Source organism: Giraffa tippelskirchi, chromosome 6 (genome assembly GCF_054371585.1).
Source record: "Giraffa tippelskirchi isolate mGirTip1 chromosome 6, T2T-mGirTip1v1.2.pri, whole genome shotgun sequence".
Lineage (NCBI taxonomy): Eukaryota > Metazoa > Chordata > Mammalia > Artiodactyla > Giraffidae > Giraffa > Giraffa tippelskirchi.
Genome location: NC_137280.1, coordinates 80,906,799 through 80,927,554, shown reverse-complemented (window position 1 = coordinate 80,927,554; position 20,756 = coordinate 80,906,799). Strand labels below are relative to the sequence as shown.

The 20,756-nt window shown below is 47.9% G+C and overlaps 1 protein-coding gene and 1 pseudogene across 2 annotated transcripts in view; one reads left to right on the top strand and one right to left on the bottom strand.

Moving 5' to 3' along the window:
* ADAMTS2 (ADAM metallopeptidase with thrombospondin type 1 motif 2) overlaps positions 1–20,756 on the bottom strand; it is a 258,412-nt gene that overhangs the window by 45,808 nt on the left and 191,848 nt on the right. For both annotated transcript variants that reach the window (XR_014055962.1, XM_081497756.1), the window contains exons 6-10: positions 6,593–6,749; positions 2,370–2,475; positions 1,640–1,783; positions 1,123–1,255; positions 372–485 (exon numbers count right to left, since the gene is read on the bottom strand). Coding sequence is in view for 1 of the 2 variants with exons in the window: in XM_081497756.1 (XP_081353882.1) it covers positions 372–485; positions 1,123–1,255; positions 1,640–1,783; positions 2,370–2,475; positions 6,593–6,749 (654 nt within the window). In the remaining variant the exon portion in view is untranslated. The remainder of the gene's footprint in view (positions 1–371; positions 486–1,122; positions 1,256–1,639; positions 1,784–2,369; positions 2,476–6,592; positions 6,750–20,756) is intronic.
* Positions 20,017–20,441, top strand: LOC145509318 (small ribosomal subunit protein uS8 pseudogene; annotated as a pseudogene).

The window sequence follows — 20,756 nt, the reverse complement described above, 5'->3', positions numbered from 1 at the left end:
TGCTGAGCCTGAGGATCCCAGGGCCACCAGAATGTTGCCCGATGTTGGTGTCAAGGTGAGGTGATACAGGCACCCACAGTGTGCAGGGGGATATGGAAGGCTTCTGGAACCCCAAAACTGGTCCTTAGAGGAGAGGCTTCCCACAATGAGGCTTGAAGTACATTGAGGAACTCTGAGACAGCAGGTTTCCTCCAACAGAAGGAAGAGTGTATGAGAGGTTCAGAGGGCAGGAGCTCTGGAGAGTGGAGAGTGGGGTTACTAGAAAGGAGGCAGGGGTCTCCTGAGATGACCCCTGGCCTCACTCCAGGGGCCCTGCAGGATCGGCCCTGGAGAGCTGTGCACATCAGTGTCTGCCCTGTGCCCTGACTCACCTTGCCAGGTGCACACATGGTCCCATCCAGGGGAGGCCCCTTCTTCGTCTTGCAGAAATAGGGGTTGTCAGGGTGGCTGCACCACAGCTGTTTGCACGGGTCGAAGGTCCGGAACTGGAAGAGAGCAGCAGCAGCTAGCCAGGCCGCCTCCCGCTTCGGGGACCCTCCAGGGTTGCCAGCCTGTCACTCCGGGTCCTCTCGCATAGCTGCAGAGCCAGGAATGACTTGGCTGCCCAGGACAGGCCTGAGGGTTGCCCTGAGGGTTTCCCTGAGCTCTGTGTGATTCTAGTGCTGTGAGGACTTAGGGCGTACTTCATGAATGTATATGATGCAGGGACAGTGCCTCACGTCCCTGGGGGCTGCTGGGCCTCCCGAGCCTCCAGACCTTGGTGGCTATACCTCTCATGGAGCCTGGACCTCTCATGGAGCTGGCTGGGCACCAGTGTGTCTGGCATGAAGGCTGGTTGGCATTCCTCTGGCCCAAGCAGGCATCCCATGAGCACCGGCTATTCCCCGGCTGAACACTCCACTGCCTGCCTCCCTCCCGAAGCCATGTCTGCACCAGCCAGGAGAGCATGGGGCACCAACTGTATATAAAGCAGTAGGTGTGCAGGGAGAGCCTGATGTTTGGAGGGCTGTTCCACCCTGTGCCGGGGAGTCACCCTGACACCAGCCACCTCCCAGGAAACCAGGCAGGTCTGGGCTAAGCTCCCGCTCAGCCCTTGGAGGTGTCGTGGGCCCCGACACTCACCGCGGTGCACATCATGTAACCGAGACCAAAGTCGAAGCGACACTGCTCATTCATGGAGTAGTGCAGCCCCGGGAGCTGGGGCAGTGCCGGCCAGTCGTGCGTGAAGGGATCATCCCGCAGGCAGTCGTAGGAGCTGAGAAGGGACACGGGGGCACCACAAGCTGCCTTCAGCAGGACTGGGCTGTCCAGGCCAGGCGGCAGTTGAGGCCCCTCATGGAGCCTCGGGGTGGGCCTGCTCGCACACCCCAGCCCTAAGGCTGTGTGGCTGCAGTTTCCTGTTGCACCTCTTTCCCTTGGCATGGTTAGGCAGGATCTGGCTTGTCTGGGCCCTGGGCATTCATTAAAGGTGCAGTGGTTGTAACCATTTTCCATCCAAAACTCAGCCCCCAACAATGGGATCCCCCCAATCAGTACTGCTGTCCCCCTCCTCCCTCCTTTGCATGTCGGGCTAGAGGCGCCCTCCTAGAGCTGAGTCCAGCACTTCAGGTTCCTCTTCAGGAGACAGGGTGGTACTCACTGCAGGTAGCGGCTCAGCTCCTGCTGGCTGCAGCGGGACCAGTGGAAGCGATGGAAGGCTGCCTGCACCAGGGGCGCCATGATGCTGCCCAGCCGCACCTCGTCACCGCAGCGGTTGCCCTGCCCGTCGTGCTCCATGCCCAGCCTGTGAGAGGAGCCAAGACAGCCTCACTGGACCCTCACCTGGCAGCCCCACCCCCTCCAGATGCTGGGAGGGGACCCCGACCTCCCTGAGCTGACTCCCCTCGCCCTTAGCTGGCCTGGTCGGCCCTGAGCCAGGTGGTACCCATTTTCTACCAGCTAGATTTTAGATGCTGGGCATCCAGTGGCAGCCCCCTGTGATGTCCTGTCCCCCAGGCAGAGCACTGTGGCATGAGAAAGCAGTGGAGGTGGAGGCACCCACTGCCCTCCCTACACACCCAGCAGCATGCACACCCGAGCTCCAGCTCTCTGTTCCTGGGGGAGGCTCCTTTGCACCTTCATCTACAGAACTGGGTGGGAAGACATTCCTGCCCAAGTGCTTCGATGGCATAAAGGGTGGGGAGGCTCCGGCCGCTGCCTGGCCCTTGGTGGAAAGTGGGCCTGCCGCCTGCCCAATGCAACACGGGGTCAGGACATCACATCCCAGGGGCTTGCCACCCAGGGTGTGTCCCTCTCAGGGCACAGAGGGGAAGCGGGGCCCCTTAAGCCCCAACCTGCCTCTGACAGCAGGGCTTGCTGAGTCCACTTACACATGGCCAGTCTCGTGGGCCACCACAAACGCAGAGGAGAAGCCGTCCTCGTGGTTCAGGGTGCAGCTGCGGACAGGGTGGCACATCCCCGTGACAGGAGCGTAGCCTGGGAGGAGACAAGGGGGCTCAGAGCCCTCCCCACACTGAGGGGCCCAGAGCCCAACATCCCCTGGCATAACCAGAGCAAACGAGCACAGCCAACTGCCCTCGAGGCTGGCACAGCTCGAGACCACCCTCTCCCCTCCCCCAGGGGAGCGGGCCTCAGCCTTGCCCATCAGCAGCCACCCTGCAGCCAGCTCAGTTTCCCGAGTCCAGATCTTATCTGCTAAGACTTTCTGCCACGTTGGTAGCCTCCTGTCCACTGTTCTCTTGCAGGCCACCTCCCGCTTTCCTTCCTCACTTGGCTGAGTGGCCTTTCGGTCCCCGAGGCAGCAGGCTGCTTCCTGGGCTGTAGGCACTCTGGCCCTGGTGCCCGGCACCATACGCTGAGCCCGCTCCCTCGGGGCCTCTCTGGGGCCTCTGAGACCTCGGCTGGACCATTCTCCACAGTGCACAGATGGCTGCAGTGAGGGGGTCCCAAGCTGTCCAGGGGCAGAGTCAGGCAAGGACAGCCAAGAGCAGTGCTACACTGCCCTGCTGAGCTGTGCGGAGGAGACTGACTACATAGATGGGGAGGCAGACCAGTCACAGATGATGAGGCTTTTGGAGCCCTTGGCCTGGGAACCCTGCGCTCTGACTTGGGAGATTCTGAACCACATTCCTGCTGAGGGGTCCAGGGTCTGTCCTGGGCAAGGCACCCCCAGAAGTGGAGAATGGGGAGCAGCAGGGGGAAGGACAGCTGCAGCAGGTTAACCCCTGACATGAGAAACCATGACCCTCCAGCCACCGCTCAACCCACCAAGGGCTTCTGAAGAGCCACTGAATTAATAGGTCACAGGGAGGAGACACAGTGGGTTTTGCCTGCCCAGTTACATACAGCATGTGGTCCAAGGAAGAAGTTGGGAATGGAGTCTGACAGAGAGTGAGGGCAGGGCTGAGGCAGGAGCCTGAACCGCCTGACCAGGAAGGTGGGAAGGCCACCCTGTGATGTGACTGGTCTATAGAAGGATGATCCCCCCTGGCTGGGCTGAGCCTGATCACAGGGAGTCTTAAGATGCCCCCAGGGAAGGACCACGTTCCTGCCCACAGGGAGAGGGAGAGGGATGGGAGGGCATGATGATCCCATCCAAGACGGAGGGAATCCAGACAATGGAGCCTCACCACTTGCCCCTGGGTGAGATACAGAAGTGTATGCAGAGCTGTGTGTGCCAGACAGGGCCTCTGTTTAAGGACCTGGGCATCCTAGAGGCTGTCAACTACAAATCAGCACTGGCCATGGGCACTTGCCATCTACTTCTACAAGGATTAAATCAGGTGCTGCTGCAGCTACTGAATTTCAACACCTCCTGAAAGGAGTTCAGCTGGAGATCAGGAATGAGGCACTCTGTGCTCTGGGAAAAACTGGCAGAACAGGTCTTCAGATACTTATTTTCAGGGGCCAATTTTATGAGCTTATTTCTTGAATCTCCCTGTAACTAGAAAAGCACTAAATTCCTTCATGGTGATGTCTGCTCCTCATGACTAACAGGAATTCTCAAGAGACCAGCAGAAACCTTCTGCAAAAAAATACGTACTTGATTGCATGTATTCCCTCTTCACTAAAATCACAAGTGTACTGACCTTCCCCCCTACCTCTTTGGAGCAGTTTCTCAGAGCTATCTGAAATGCTGTCTCCCAGGCTATATATAGTCCTCGTTTCGCCCCAAATAAAACTTAACTTGCAACTCTCATGTCATGTACTTTTTTAAGTCAGCAAGACCCAAAAAGTTAGAAGCCCAGACTGTCCCTCCACTCAGCATCACTCGTCTGAGACCCCATGGAGAGGTCCTAGGCAATGTGCTCTAACAGAAAAGTACAGAAAGGAAGAAGTGTGACCAGGGAGTGCTGGTTTTAGAATTGTCTAAAAGCAGTATATACCTAACCATTGTCTACTTCCCTTCTAATAAACAGGAAAATATGTGTCTGAAAGTATTTTTTTGCTCTGAAGATTTTGAGATGCTTGTTCTTGAATCAGCGCCAGGGCAAACCTTTGTGGTCTTCTCTTTATCCTTTGTATGCAAAGCTTGCATATGAATATGTGCCTCAGTCTGTGTATTTCTCATTCATCCACACTAGCATTACATGAACGTTTAGGATCTGAAGATTTGAAAATGTATCTATATTTTTTCTTCATATCCTCCATTTTTAGTTTATTTTGTTGTTATTTTCTTTACAGAAATCCTTTTAGATAGATACAGTGTTCTTCCTGGATTGAGCCTCTACATCAATTTTTCTCTTATATTTTGATCTTCTTGGGTGCTTTGACTTTTTATTTCAGCTTTTGAATTTTCTATTTCACCCACTGAGAAGTGGGATATTGCTGCCATATCAGTAAACAAAGGATGTCACAGCATCAGCAGTTGCAGCCACCATGGTTGGTGAGCTGGTGAGCCCTGAGGAAACTCAGGATGTGAGATCACTGGATACTGGCCTCAGATAGCTGAGATGCATATCAAAGGAATGATTTCAGTGAGCCCAGACTCCTGCATCCTCCCACACATAGAAAAGCACTAAATTCCTTAACTTGAGATTTTAGTTTTCTTTAATTAACAGTAAGCTTTGTTCCTATTAGCTGCCCTTTGTTGCAAAACTCCTACATATCCTAGCTCCCCCCTCGCCTCCTCAGAGCAGTTCAGTTCTCTCAGGGTTACTTGAGATGCTGTCTCCCAGGATTGAAGTGCTAAACATTTCTGATGAATTAAAACACACACACACACACACACACACACACACAACTTTTAAGTTGGACATTTAATTTTTTAGTCAACACCATCAAATCTTTAATGAAAATCTTTTTTTTCTCTGATTCTTCCTTTTAGCCTGTTCTGGGTTTACAGATATATTTCCTCAAACATTCTGGAGATATGACTTTATAAAAATGTACTTTTCCCTTCTCTAAATTATCTGTTTCCTCTGGAGTTAGCTTTTTAGTTTTATTTTACATCTCAGTCCATCTTTTTCATCCTTTCCTTTTTTTAAAAAAAATATCTGGTAATTCTTGGCTGTCCTTTCACATTTTTAAATGAAGAATGAAGTCACTTAATATGAAAGTTGTGTTGGTTTCTCTCCTGTGGAACAGTTCTGCGCCCTGTTAGAGCTCTCACCTGGAAAAAGGGCGACAGAGTGCTCTGTCAGCTGGCCACACAGATGGGCTTGCAGGGGAGTGAGCAACCCCTCACCGTGGAGAGGCAGCAACACCAACCAGGAGGCACAAAGTGATCAAGAAATAAAACTGTCCCCACACTGCAGAAGCCTCTTCTCGGTTCCAACAGCAACTCCCTCCCTCCTGCCCACTCTCCTGACTGTTAACACCACAGATCAGCTTTGCCCACTTCCACACCTGAAATAAATGGAGTCACGAGTATCTATTCTTCTCTGACTGTCTTATTTCACTTATTTTATTTAACATTCACTGTGTGAGATCTTCAACTATGATTGTAGACTTGTCATTTTTTCTTTTAGATCTGTCAGTCTTATATAGTTTGAATTTTTAAGTAAAGTCCCTTATCTTTTAAAGATTGAAAATTTATTCAAATTTGTTTTATAAAAGTTGGAGGAAGCAAGGGCTTCCCAGGTGGCGCTAGTGGTAAAGAACCCACTTGCCAATGAAGGAGACATAAGAGATGCGGTTTCAATCCCTGAGTGGGGAAGAATCCCTGGAGGAGGGCACGGTAACTCCTCCAGTGTTCTTGCCTGGAGACTCCCATAGACAGAGGAGCTTGGTGGGCTAGAGTCCATGGGGTTGCAAAAGAGTAGGACAGAACTGAAGTGACTTAGCAAGCACCCAGCCTCAGATTGTGTCTGGCCCCTGGGCTACCAGCCCCAGACTCTGCCCATTTCACTCCCTTTGATGCTCCCTGTCCCCAGAGACACAGTTTCCTGGGGAACATGTCAGAGTTCCTGGTAGTCTTCAAGAGCCAGGAGGAGACTAGCACTTACCCTCAATCCGGACACCCTTCTCACACTTACCCCCTTGCCCAGACACCCTTCTCATCCCAGGCCAAGGCTGCCTGGGGGCCCTGGCAGGGTCAGGCACTCATGTTCAGCCTCCCTCCTTTCTGTGCCCCCGCAGGCCCGAGACTCACCTTGCATGCCTGAAGGCCCAAAGTCTTGCCGTGTGAGGAATATAGCATGATCATGGTACTCATCGTGACCAGTGTCTGGCTTCTGCTGGAGGTAGGCCCAGCGGCAAACATTCTCCAGACTCTGAGAGGGGTTCCCAATCTCAATGAGGCTCGTAGACTGCAAGGGCAGGAGAGACAACACAGAGGGATTGGTATCTGGTAGCCCAGGTGGGAGCTGAGCAGACCCCACAGACTGGGGACCTGGCCCAGGTGGCCTCGCAAGAACTCCCTCCCATGTGGCTCCATTCTCCAGAGTGGGTGGAAAAGCTCCCTGGCCACACAGACCTGCCTGAGTTTCCACACAAAGTCACTGCATGATTTCTGGTGAGACACAGGAACAAAGCTCTGAGGCCTCAAAGCCTCAAAGGGTCCATTCAGCCCACCCCACCTCGAAGGTCCCTGCATCCTACTCAGCACCTGCTCTGTGAAAGCTCTGGCCAGGAGGCCAATGCAATGGACCTCAGTTACCCCAAAGAGTTCACACTCTGGCAGGATCCAGGACAGGGGAGACGGAACTCCCAATATGGCTACAAGCCCAGAGAAGGGGAAAGGAACCCTGTGTTTCCCCCTTGATAGAAGCTATTTGCAGAAAAAAACACAAGGGAGGGGAAAACTGTGCAGCACATACAGGGAAGGAGCCACATAAGGAACAGGACCATTGGGATAATTCCCGCAGGACCCATGGACAGGAAGCCACTGGGAGCAACCACATTCCATTTGGTATCATGACGCATATCTGCTAGCCAAGGCTGGCCACCAGACTGGCAGTATTGCAGGCCAGTCTGCCTCAAGGCATTAGCATTCACCCTCTTACTCAGTTTTCACAGTTAAGCAGAAAGGCAAGAAACTGAGGCTCAGAGAGGTCAAGTAACTTGCCCCAGGTCACACAGCTAAGAAGCCTAAAATCAAAAGTCTATATTCAATCCACTTCCCTAAACTCCCTCTCCAAATAAAACACACACCATATCATCTCAGAATCAGGTCTCATAAGCTTCACTCATCCCTTTTCTCTCCACAATCCTCACAGCAGGCATTCTGGTTTCTGCTCTCACCACATACTCCTACCATCAAAGTGGTTCCCTCAAGTCAAATCTGTCCATAAAATAGAGCTATGCATTCCTTGGTAGACACAAAAGCATGCATTTTGTCTCTTCTCTTGCATAAACAAATCCAACAAGCATAGTCACATATTTCTCTTTGTGTGTATGAGTAGAATGGATTTGGGGTGTATTCATAGGGTACTGTTAGTAAGCCAGCATGTGGCAGAGACGGAAGAATGAGTCAAGGCCAGGGAAGACCTGTCATTGCCGGGCATCCCGTGAATTACCCAAGTCAATGGTTTACAAGATGGTGGACCAGTTCCCACATCCTAAGCACAGAGCCAATTGCTCCTGAGAGATGAGAATACTTGTTTTAATAGCATTCAGTGAGTCCTAATGAAGTCAGTCACAGATAGAAGCGAGAGATCTGGTGGCTGAGACCTACTGGACATACCCCAGAGATGGACAGCCCAGAGGATGCTGGGAAATGGGAAGAGAGGTACATTACTGCCCTCCCTGTGACTGGGAAAAGCATGTGACTACCTCTGGCCAGTTAGTTGCCATCAAAAGTGATGTGTGTCTCTTCCTGGCCTGAGCCTTCAGAGATCTGTCCTGGCTGGCATGGGAAACAGCAACCAGGCTGCTCTGTCGCCCAGGTCCTGAGTGAAAATGAGACCAGAGTCTGATGCCAATTCACACTGATGACACAAGATTGAGTGAGAAATCAAGCTTTGTTGTTGTAAGCTGCTGGGACGTGGAGCTAGTTTGCTTCTGCAGCAGTGTTGCCCACCCCAAATGACACAGAAGGGGCAAAGGAAAGGGACATGGCATCTGTATCTCATCCAAGCAGGTCAGCCCAAAACCCTACCAGGTGATCACTGCCTCCAGAAAACCTTGAGAACAGCTCTGGAGGAGGAAGCAAGTCAAAGACTCTCTTTTCTAGGGAAGGAACTTTGAGTAGAATGAGAAGGAAGGAACCTTCAGGGATGGATCTTATTTGGTGCTTGAGTTTGGACCCCATTGGGCTTAAGATCGCCACTCCAGTCCTGACCACAAAGGCCACTGATCACCACTCGATCAAGGATGGCTGCAGAGCCCCCACGGGAGGGGGACCCCCCAGTTCCACAAAGCCCAAGACACGTGCAGATCACTCAATTGTGTTCAACTCTTTGCGATCCCCATGGACTGTATGTAGCCCTCCAGGATCCTTTTCCGTGGAGTTCTCCAGGCAAGAATACTGGAGTGGGTAGCCACTCCCTTCTCCAGGGATGGAACCGGGGTTTCCTGAATTGCAGGCAGTTTCTTTACCATCTTAGCCACCAGGAAAGCCCAGAGCCTTGCTGAGCCACCTCCAGCCAAAGGGCCTTGTTTCCTTCAGGGCCATGTCTCTCAGCCCAAACATCAGGGGACCGAACCCCTGGTTGGGTACAGTTACTTTTGCCTGCGTTCTTCTGACAACAGCCCAATCTTCCTCTGGTAAAATACCTCCTCTGTTAATCTGGGTCTGACCTCAGGCTCCAGGGTGGCAGAGCTCAAGCCCAGACAACCCCACCTAGCACCTTCCCAGCACCATGATGGTTGGGACCAAGGAGTTGAAAAGGTGTGTGACTATGAGCCTGGAGCTTCCACCAGGGCAGAGAATTCCAGGGGAGGAAGAAACCAGAAGAGACAGAGTGGGCTGGGGTGGAGACAGGTTGATTCCCAGTGTCCTCCTCACACAACCATGTGGCTTACCCAGGCCTGAAGCCAGCTGCCACAGGCCTGTTTATTATCTACTGCTATATAATGGTGACTGCAACCATGAAATTAAAAGACGCTTACACCTTAGAAGAAAAGCTATGACAAACCTAAACAGTCTATTAAAAAGCAGAGACATCACTTTGCCAACAAAGGTCCATCTAGTCAAAGCTATGATTTTTTCCAGTAGTCATGTATGGATGTACATGCTTCCATGTCCTGCCTATTGTAAACAGTGCTGCGATGAACATTGGGGTACACGCGTCTCTTTCAATTCTTGTTTCCTCGGTGTATATGCCCAGCAGTGGGATTGCTGGGTCATATGGCAGCAAACCCTATTTTTAAAGCAAACTGCATACGTATATCTTATATTTTTTGTGATTTTGTTTCCTTTTTTTTATATTCTATTTTTCTAAGAGTCTAACCGGAGAAGGCAATGGCACCCCACTCCAGTACTCTTGCCTGGAAAATCCCATGGACGGAGGAGCCTGGTAGGCTACAGTCCATGGGGTCGCTAAGAGTCGGACATGACTGAGCGACTTCACTTTCACTTTTCCCTTTCATGCACTGGAGAAAGAAATGGCAACCCACTCCAGTATTCTTGCCTGGAGAATTCTAGGGACAGTGGAGCCTGGTGAGCTGCCGCCTATGGGGTCGCACAGAGTCGGACACGACTGAAGCGACTTAGCATAGCATAAGAGTCTAACCTCTACTCTAGATCTTCAATCTTTGTTTTACATATTTGATATCAATTTTGTACATTTAAGAACCCAATCTTTAGGACCCATTTTTACTCAGGAGTGTGATTACTGGCTAGATTACTCTCTCCCCCTATTGATGCTCTTTCTTCTCCCCCAGGGAACCTCTATCTCCCACCCTCCTCCTTCTCTTCTCAACCCAATTTGGTGAATCTCTGAGGGTGTTCTGGGCACTGGAGAACACTTCGGGAACAGAATACTGCCCAGATCTCTCTCTCCCCTCTTGATTCCTCCCTTTCTACTCATGCTCACCTCTATTACCTTCCTCCCCTCTCTCTATGTATCTCCATGAACCTCTCTGAGGGTTCCAGACTGTGGAGAGCACAGAGGGAAGTGCTTACTGGCTAGACTGCTCTCTCCACGTTTGAGTCCCCCTCTTCTCCTCCTGGTCACCTCAACCCCCCCCCCTCACCTCTCCACGTAACTCAGTGAACCTCTCTGGGTATCCCTCACTGTGGAGAATCTTTTCACCATTAACCTAAAAGTTTTATTATCGATGCTGTATGGATGGAGAAGTCTTGAGGCTACTGCAAGAATAAGACCGAAAGCCAGAGGAAACATTAATTAATAAGAGATCATCCAAAAGCCTCCACATATACACTGAAACCAAGCTCCACCCAAGAGCCAATAAGTTCCAGAGCAAGACATACCACGCAAATTCTCTAGCAACGCAGGAACATAGCCCTGAGCATCAATATACAGGCTGCCCAGAGGCACACCAAATCCATAGACATCTCAAAACTCAATACTGGACACTCCATTGCACTCTAGAGAGAAGAAATCCAGCTCCACCCACCAGAACACTGACACAAGCTCCCCCAACCAGGAAGCCTTGACAAGCCACCCGTCCAACCCCCCCCCCCCACCCAGTGAGGAACCTCCACAATAAAGAGGAACTTCAAACTACCAGATTACAGAAAGGCCACGCCAAACACAACAATCTAAACAAGATGAAAAGGCAGAGAAATACTCAGCAAGTAAAGGAAAATGACAAATGCCCACCAAACCAAACAAAACAGGAGGCGATAGGAAATCTATCTGAAAAAGAATTTAGAATAATGATAATAAAAATGATCCAAAATCTTGAAAACAAAATGGAGTAACAGATAAATAGCCTGGAGACAAGGATTGAGAAGATGCAAGAAATGTTTATCAAGGACCTAGAAGAAATAAAAAGGAGTCAATATAGAATGAATAATGAAATAAAGGAGATAAAAGACACTCTGGAGGGAACCAACAGTAGAATAACGGAGGCAGAAGATAGGATAAGTGAGGTAGAAGATAGAATGGTGGAAATAAACGAAGCAGAGAGGAAAAAAGAAAAAAGAATCAAAAGAAATGAGGAAAACCTCAGGGACCTCTGGGACAATATGAAACGCCCCAACATTCGAATCATAGGAGTCCCAGAAGAAGAAGATAAAAGGAAAGGCCATGAAAAAATACTCGAGGAGATAATAGTTGAAAATTTCCCTAAAATGGGGAAGGAAATAGTCACAGAAGTCCAAGAAACCCAGAGAGTCCCAAACAGAATAAACCCTAGGTGAAACACCCCAAGACACATATTAATCAAATTAACAAAGATCAAACACAAAGAACAAATATTAAAAGCAGCAAGGGAAAAACAACAAATAACACACAAGGGGATCCCCATAAGGATAACAGCTGATCTTTCAATAGAAACTCTTCAGGCTAGAAGGGAATGGCAGGACATACTTAAAGTAATGAAAGAGAATAATCTACAACCCAGATTACTGTACCCAACAAGGATTTCATTCAGATATGAATGAGAATTCAAAAGCTTTACAGACAAGCAAAAGCTGAGGGAATTCAGCACCACCAAACCAGCTCTGCAACAAATGCTAAAGGATCTTCTCTAAACAGGAAACACAGAAAGGATGTTTAAACACGAACTCAAAACAACAAAGTAAATGGCAACGGGATCATACTTATCAATAATTACCTTAAATGTAAATGAGCTGAATGCCCCAACCAAAAGACAAAGGCTGGCTGAATGGATACAAAAACAAGACCCCTATATATGCTGTCTACAAGAGACCCACCTCAAAACGAGGGACACATACAGACTGAAAGTCAAGGGATGGAAAAACATATTTCATGCAAACGGAGACCAAAAGAAAGCAGGAGTCGCAATACTCGTTTCAGATAAAATAGACTTTAAAATAAAGGCTGTGAAAAGAGACAAAGAAGGACACACATAATGATCAAAGGATCAATCCAAGAAGAAGATTTAACAATTATAAATATATATGCTTCCAACATAGGAGCACCACAATATGTAAGGCAAATACTAACAAGTATGAAAGGGGAAATTAACAATAACACAATAATAGTGGGAGACTTTAATACTCCACTCACACATATGGATAGATCAACTAAACAGAAAATTAACAAGGAAACACAAACTTTAAATGATACAATAGACAAGTTAGGTTTAATTGATATTTACAGGACTTTCCACCCCAAAACAATCAATTTCACCTTTTTCTCAAGTGAACACGGAACTTTCTCCAGGATATATCACATCCTGGGCCATAAATCTAGCCTTGGTAAATTCAAAAAAATTGAAATCATCCCAGTCATCTTCTCTGACCACAATGCAGTAAGATTAGACCTCAATTACAGGGAAAAAACTATTAAAAATTCCAACACATGGAGGCTAAACAACACGCTTCTGAATAACCAACCAATCACAGAAGAAATCAAAAAAGAAATCAAAATATGCATAGAAACAAATGAAAATGAAAACACAACAACCCAAAACCTATGGGACACTGTAAAAGCAATGCTAAGGGGAGGGTTCAGAGCAATACAGGCGTACCTCAAGAAACAAGAAACAAATCAAATAAATAACCTAACTCTACACCTAAAGCAACTAGAGAAGGAAGAAATGAAGAACCCCAGGGTTAGTTGCTGCTGCTGCTGCTAAGTCGCTTCAGTCGTGTCCAACTCTGTGCGACCCCATAGACAGCAGCCCACCAGCCTCCGCCGTCCCTGGGATTCTCCAGGCAAGAACACTGGAGTGAGCTGCCATTTCCTTTTCCAATGCATGAAAGTGAAAAGGGAAAGTGAAATCGCTCAGTCATGTCCGACTCTAAGCGACCCCATGGACCGCAGCCCACCAGGCTCCTCCATCCATGGGATTTTCCAGGCAAGAGTACTGGAGTGGGGTGCCATTGCCTTAGAAGGAAAGAAATCTTAAAAATTAGGGCAGAAGTAAATGCAAAAGAAACAAAAGAGACCATAGCAAAACTCAACAAAACTAAAAGCTGGTTTTTCGAGAAGATAAACAAAATTGACAAACCATTAGCCAGACTCATCAAGAAACAAAGGGAGAAGAATCAGATCAACAAAATTAGAAATGAAAATGGAGAGATCACAACAGACTACACAGAAATACAAAGGATCATAAGAGACTACTACCAACAGCTATATGCCAATAAAATGGACAACTTGGAAGAAATGGACAAATTCTTAGAAAAGTATAACTTTCCAAAACTGAACCAGGGAGAAATAGAAGACCTTAACAGACCCATCACAAGAACAGAAATCGAAACTGTAATCAGAAATCTTCCAGCAAACAAAAGCCAAGGACCAGACAGCTTCACAGCTGAATTCTACCAAAAATTTAGAGAAGAGCTAACACCTATCCTATTCAAACTCTTCCAGAAAATTGCAGAAGATGGTAAACTTCCAAACTCATTCTATGAGGCCACCATCACCCTAATTCGAAAAACAGACAAAGATGCCACAAAAAAAGAAAACTACAGGCCAATATCACTGATGAACATAGATGCAAAAATCCTTAATAAAATTCTAGCAAACAGAATCCAACATCATATTAAAAAGATCATACATCATGACCAAGTGGGCTTTATCCCAGGAATGCAAGGTTTCTTTAACATCCGCAAATCAATCAATGTAATACACAACATTAACAAATTGAAAGATAAAAACCATATGATTATCTCAATAGATGCAGAAAAAGCTTTTGACAAAATTCAACATCCATTTATGATAAAAACCCTCCAGAAAGCAGGAATAGAAGGAACATACCTCAACATAATAAAAGCTATATATGACAAACCCACAGCAAACATTATCCTCAATGGTGAAAAATTGAAAGCATTTCCCCTAAAGTCAGGAACAAGGCAAGGATGCCCACTTTCACCACTACTATTCAACATAGTTTTGGAAGTTTTGGCCACAGCAATCAGGGCTGAAAAAGAAATAAAAGGAATACAGATAGGAAAAGAAGAAGTAAAACTCTCACTGTTTGCAGATGACATGATCCTCTACATAGAAAACCCTAAAGATTCTACCAGAAAATTACTAGAGCTAATCAATGAATACAGTAAAGTTGCAGGATATAAAATTAACACACAGAAATCCCTTGCATTCCTATACACCAATAATGAGAAAACAGAAAGAGAAATTAAGAAAACAATACCATTCACCATTGAAACAAGAAGAATAAAATACTTAGGAATATATATACCTAAAGAAACAAAAGACTTATATATAGAAAACTATAAAACACTGATGAAAGAAATCAAAGAGGACACAAACAAATGGAGAAATATACTGCGTTCATGGATTGGAAGAATTAATATAGTGAAAATGAGTATACTACCCAAAGCAATCTATAGATTCAATGCAATCCCTATCAAGCTACCAATGGTATTTTTCACAGAACTAGAACAAATCATTTCACAATTTGTATGGAAATATAAGAAACCTTGAATAGCCAAAGCAATCTTGAGAAAGAAGAATGGAACTGGAGGAATCAACCTGCCTGACTTCAGGCTCTACTACAAAGCCACAGTCATCAAGACAGTATGGTACGGGCACAAAGATAGAAATATAGATCAATGGAACAAAATAGAAAGCCCAGAGATAAATCCATGCACCTATGGACACCTTATCTTCGACAAAGGAGGCAAGAATATACAATGGAGAAAAGACAATCTCTTTAACAAGTGGTGCTGGGAAAACTGGTCAACCACTTGTAAAAGAATGAAACTAGAACACTTTCTAACACCATACACAAAAATAAACTCAGTATGGATTAAAGATCTAAAGGTAAGACCAGAAACTATAAAACTCCTAGAGGAAAACATAGGCAAAACACTGTCCGACATAAATCACAGCAGGATCCTCCATGACCCACCTCCCAGAATATTGGAAATAAAAGCAAAAATAAACAAATGGGACCTAATTAACATTAAAAGCTTTTGCGCAACAAAGGAAACTATAAGCAAGGTGAAAAGACAGCCTTCAGAATGGGAGAAAATAATAGCAAATGAAGCAACAGACAAACAATTAATCTCAAAAATATACAAGCAACTCCTGCAGCTGAATTCCAGAAAAATAAACGACCCAATCAAAAAATGGGCCAAAGAACTAAAGAGACACTTCTCCAAAGAAGACATACAGATGGCTAACAAACACATGAAAAGATGCTCAACATCACTCATTATTAGAGAAATGCAAATCAAAACCACAATGAGGTACCATTTCACACCAGTCAGAATGGCTGCTATCCAAAAGTCTACAAGCAATAAATGCTGGAGAGGGTGTGGAGAAAAAGGAACCCTCTTACACTGTTGGTGGGAATGCAAACTAGTACAGCCACTATGGAGAACAGTGTGAAGATTCCTTAAAAAACTGGGAATAGAACTGCCATATGACCCAACAATCCCACTGCTGGGCATACACACCGAGGAAACCAGAATGGAAAGAGACGTGTGTACCCCAATGTTCATCGCAGCACTGTTTACAATAGCCAGGACATGGAAGCAACCTAGATGTCCATCAGCAGACGAATGGATAAGGAAGCTGTGGTACATATACACAATGGAATATTACTCAGCCATTAAAAAGAATATATTTGAATCAGTTCTATTGAGATGGATGAAACTGGAGCCCATTATACAGAGTGAAGTAAGCCAGAAAGAAAAACACCAATACAGGATACTAATGCATATATATGGAATTTGAAAGATGGTAACGATAACCCTATATGTGAGACAGAATAAGAGACACAGATGCATAGAACAGTCTTATGGACTCTGAGGGAGAAGGTGAGGGTGGGACGTTCTGAGAGAATAGCATTGAAACATGTATATTATCATATGTGAAACAGAACACCATTCCAGGTTTGATGCGTGAGACAAATGCTCAGGGCTGGGGCAATGGGCTGACCCAGAGGGATGGGATGGGGGGGAGGTGGGAGGGGGGTTCAGGATGGGGAACACATGTAAACCCACGGCTGATTCATGTCAATGTATGGCAAAAACCACTACAATTTTGTAAAGTAATTAGCCCCCAGCTAAAATAAATAAATTTATTTAAAAAAAAAAAAGAAGGCTGAGAGCTTAAGAACTGATGCCTTCCAATTGTGATGTTGGAGAACACTCTTGAGCTCCTTGGACTGCAAGGAGATCAAACCAGTCAATTCTGAAGGAAATCAACCCTGAATATTCATTGGAAAAACTTATGTTGAAGCTGAAACTCCAATACTTTGGCCACCTGATGTGAAGAGCCGACTCATTCGAAAAGACTCTGATGCTGGGAAAGATTGAGGGCAGGAGGAGAAGGGGACGACAGAGAATGAGATGGTTGAATGGCACCACTGACTCAATGGACATGAGTTTGAGCAAACTCCAGGAGATAGCGAAGGACAGGGAAGCCTGGCTTGCTGCAGCCCGTGGGGTCGCAAAGAGTCGGATATGACTTAGCGACTTAGCGAACAACAATGAATAACAATAATGTAATGAGTTATTTCCAAACTTTACGATCTGAAAAGTTTGGAAATCTGAAAAGAGTTTCCCTGGTGGCTCAGATGGTAAAGAATCAGCCTGCAACGCAGGAAACCCTGTTTCCATCCCTGGGTCGGGAATATCCCCTCGAGAAGGGAATGGCTACCCACTCCAGGATTCTTGCTTGGAGAATTCCATGGACAGAGGAGACAAGTGGGCTACAGTCCATGGGGGCCACAAAGAGTTAGACACAACTGAGTGACTAACACATACACATATGATCTGAAAAACCCCAAACACTTATTATCTCATGGTTTCTGGGTTAGGAATCCAAAGGCAATCTAGTGGGGTCCTCTACTCAAGGTTCTCCCATGAGATTGCTGGCAGCTGAGACTGGGGTTGCAATCTCATCTGAAGGCTCCCCTGGGTGGGACGCACTCCCACTCTCACTCACGTGGTTACTGGCAGGATCCAGTGCCTCACATGCTGCTGGACCTAGGGTTCTTTGCCATCTCACATGGACCTCACCACAGAGCAGTCACACAGGGCAGCTTGCTTCCCCCAGCATGAGTGACCTAAGAGCACATATCCAAGACACAAGCCATAGTCCATTTAGAGACCAATATCAGTCCTGCCCACACCTGCAGGGAAAGGACCACACCAGGGAGTAAATACCAAGATGTGGGCTCACAGGGGCCATCCTAGAGCCTGCTTGCAGCAGAGATGTGTCTCATATATGTGTGTCAGGAAATTCCTCCCATGAAAGTCAATTGGAGTTGTGTTATTGTCACTTGCAGCTGAAAGACCACGAGCCGTGGACTTCCTCCTTGGAGATTCGTGGGAAGCCCCGTTGAGTGCACTGGCCGGCTGGCTGAAGGGTTCAGCTAGTGTGTCCAGAACCAGTGGGAGAGAAGCTCTAGTCACATTTTTGAAGAGAAGTCAAGAGTCCCAACTAGAAAGACACATGGTGTCAGGGCCAGAGAACAGGAATAAGGGCATGGAGTTGGAGACAGAGCCAAAGGCTGAAGAGAGGTGAGAACAAGCAGTCTGGGGGCTCAGAGAGAGGCCTGACTGCTTAGGGAGTGGGCTCGTTGGAAGTGATGGATGGGTGTTGCAAACCCAGTGCCCACAGGCCAAGGCTGGTGATGTGAGTCAGTGAGGCAGGTTGGCTCAAAGAAAAGCAAATCTGTCTTTTATTTGCCAGTTTAGAAGGTTACAGAAGAATATTTCCCTGTTATGATAAAGAAGTTGGGGTGATAAGGAGTGGCGAGAACTGGCAAACCAAGGAGCCCATGCCCTGATGCCAGGGCAACAATACTCAGCACCAGCTCCATGGGCATGGCATGCAAGAACAGAGCCCAGAGCTGTCACCAGACTGACCTCTCAGGCCAGTCTTTACATTTTACAAAGAAGTGCGTGTGTGTGTAAGTTGCTTGGTCATGTCCAACTCTTTGCGACCCCATGGATTATAGCCCACCAGGATCCTCTGTCCAAGGAGTTTTCCAGGCAAGAATACTGGAGGGGATTGCCATTCCCTTCTCCAGGGGATCTTCCTGACCCAGGGATCAAACCTGGGTCTCCTGCACTGCAGGCAGATTCTTTACCATCTGAGCCACCTGTGAAGCCCACAAAGAAGTTCTATGGACCAAAGAAAGCACATCCCTCAGGTCACCAGGTAAGGAACCCTGGAATAGAGGCCCATACAGGCTGGACCCAACACTGGCATGCTGGTGAGTGCCTCCTGCCTCCCAGACACCAGGCCCTTGGATTCAGCCCAGGTTCCTAGCCCCTCTCAGCAGCCACCGTGATCTCACTGCTGTGGCAGGATAATTTATTGAAGTATTGATTTGCATTTTGTTCTTGCCTTGTCTTCCCTTCCCCCACTCCAAGAAACAGCCCATCACTTCTCTTCTCCAGGCCCACGGGGGTTTGTGCTGCAGGACCCAGAGCAGAAGTTTTCTGGGACTCTCTCCCTGCTTTTGGGTTCTGAGGAGACTCCCCAAGGGGAGGGGCAGAAAGAAGGGCTCGGAGGGGTTCCACCGGGTCGAGGTGGCCCTGATGAGGCAGATCACAGAAAAGCAGTGGCCGTGTGCTGGGCACTGGGAACTTGCAGCCCAGATGGGGCTTGGAGGCCTGGAGGAGGGTGATGTCAGCATTCTGACATCCACAGTCCAGAGCTGCTTGTACTTCCCGTTTCTTTGCCCACGTCCCAGTTCTCTCAAGGCTCTGGCCATTCTCAGGGAATTAAGGGCTGGCATCCTCATCCGTGCTGGTCTGGAGAGCTCAGGAGGGTGCAGTGTGCCTCGTGCTGTGTGGCCGGTGCCAGACCCGTGTGCATTTTAGAAAGAGCTGAGTCAGTGAGGACGGAGGACAGAGTCAGGACCGTGAGGTGGCAGGAGACAAGCAAGTCAGCTGGCAGGTGAGGAAGGGTGGTTTCTGGCCATGGAGCTTGTGGAGGAGGCATAGGAGAGGACCACACACTCGCACGCAAAGGGAGAGTCTGCAGTGCCCTGGGACACAGGCCAGAGATCATCTTTTTGGGCCCCGGTTTCCTCCTTGGTAAAAGTTCAGCAGTTTTCCTTTGGGGAGCTCTCCTGCTTCTCAGGTGCAGCTCCTGGGGGGAATAGTTTAGAGCCAGCTGGGGATTCAAGTAAGGTCAGTGGATCAGAGGCTCAAAAGAATCAAAACACCAGGTGAAATAGGCTTGCTCAAAGGCAATCCCCACCCCTAAACAACCACCCATGAGCTTCTAGGCAGAAGACTGCACCCCAGACTCAACCCTTCCTTGGCCTACTTCTCCCCCTTCCTGAGAGCTGCCAGCCTTCCCATAGGTTCTGCCTGCTTTGAAGGGCTCTTCACAGACAGCGTTGTCTAGGCAGAGGGCCCAGGAGGGAGGTCTGGGCACCCACAAGAGTCACTCGGGCTCTAGTGGGATCTCCCCACACTGCTGTGCCACCTGAATCACACTCACAGTCCTCCATCCCATGCCTTTGCCACGTATCACACAGTACGTGAACTGTACTCCTATCCAAGCAAGGACAAGAGACATGTCTATTGTTCTTTCAGAAGTGATGGAGATGCTGCCACCTTTCCACACCGCCATAATAGTGTGTGTGAATGTCCTGGCTGATGCTCTCAAGAATATCAACAGTGCTGAAAAGATAGGCAAACACCAGGTGTTCATTAGGCCATGCTCCAAAGTCATCGACAGGCTTCTAACCATGGTAATGAAGTATGGTTACTTGGGCAAATTCGACATCATCGATGATAACAGAGCTGGGAAAGTTGTGAACTTCATAGGCAGGCTGAATGAGTGTGGAGTGGTCAGCCTCAGATTTTATGCGCACCTCAAGGATCTAGAAAAATGGCAGAATAACCTGCACCCACCCCGTCAGCTCGGTTTCACTGTCCTGACAACCTCAGCCGGCATCAAAGACCATGAAGAAGTAAGACGAAAGCATACAGGAGGAAAAAAATCTTTGGATTCTTTTTCTAGGGATGTAATACATACAAATAAAATGCCTCAGAGGGGAGCTTGGAAGCCAGGCCACCTCTGAAGGTGTTCTGTTTGTGGGGCCATATCTCCCCTACGCAGGCAGGACAGGAAAGGAAGGGCGAGAGCCGAGATGGCCACCAGGTGGCGCTGCTGCCGCAGGCACAGCAGCGGGAGCCTTGTGCGCCTGGATCAAAAGGCTGCAGCTCTTGAGACGCCGGCCACCGGCTCAAAGGGTACCACGGAGGCCCCAGCCAGACTCTGGGGTCCCACATTAAACAAATCAATTAAGACTTGTGCAGAAAGTTCTGTCCCAAT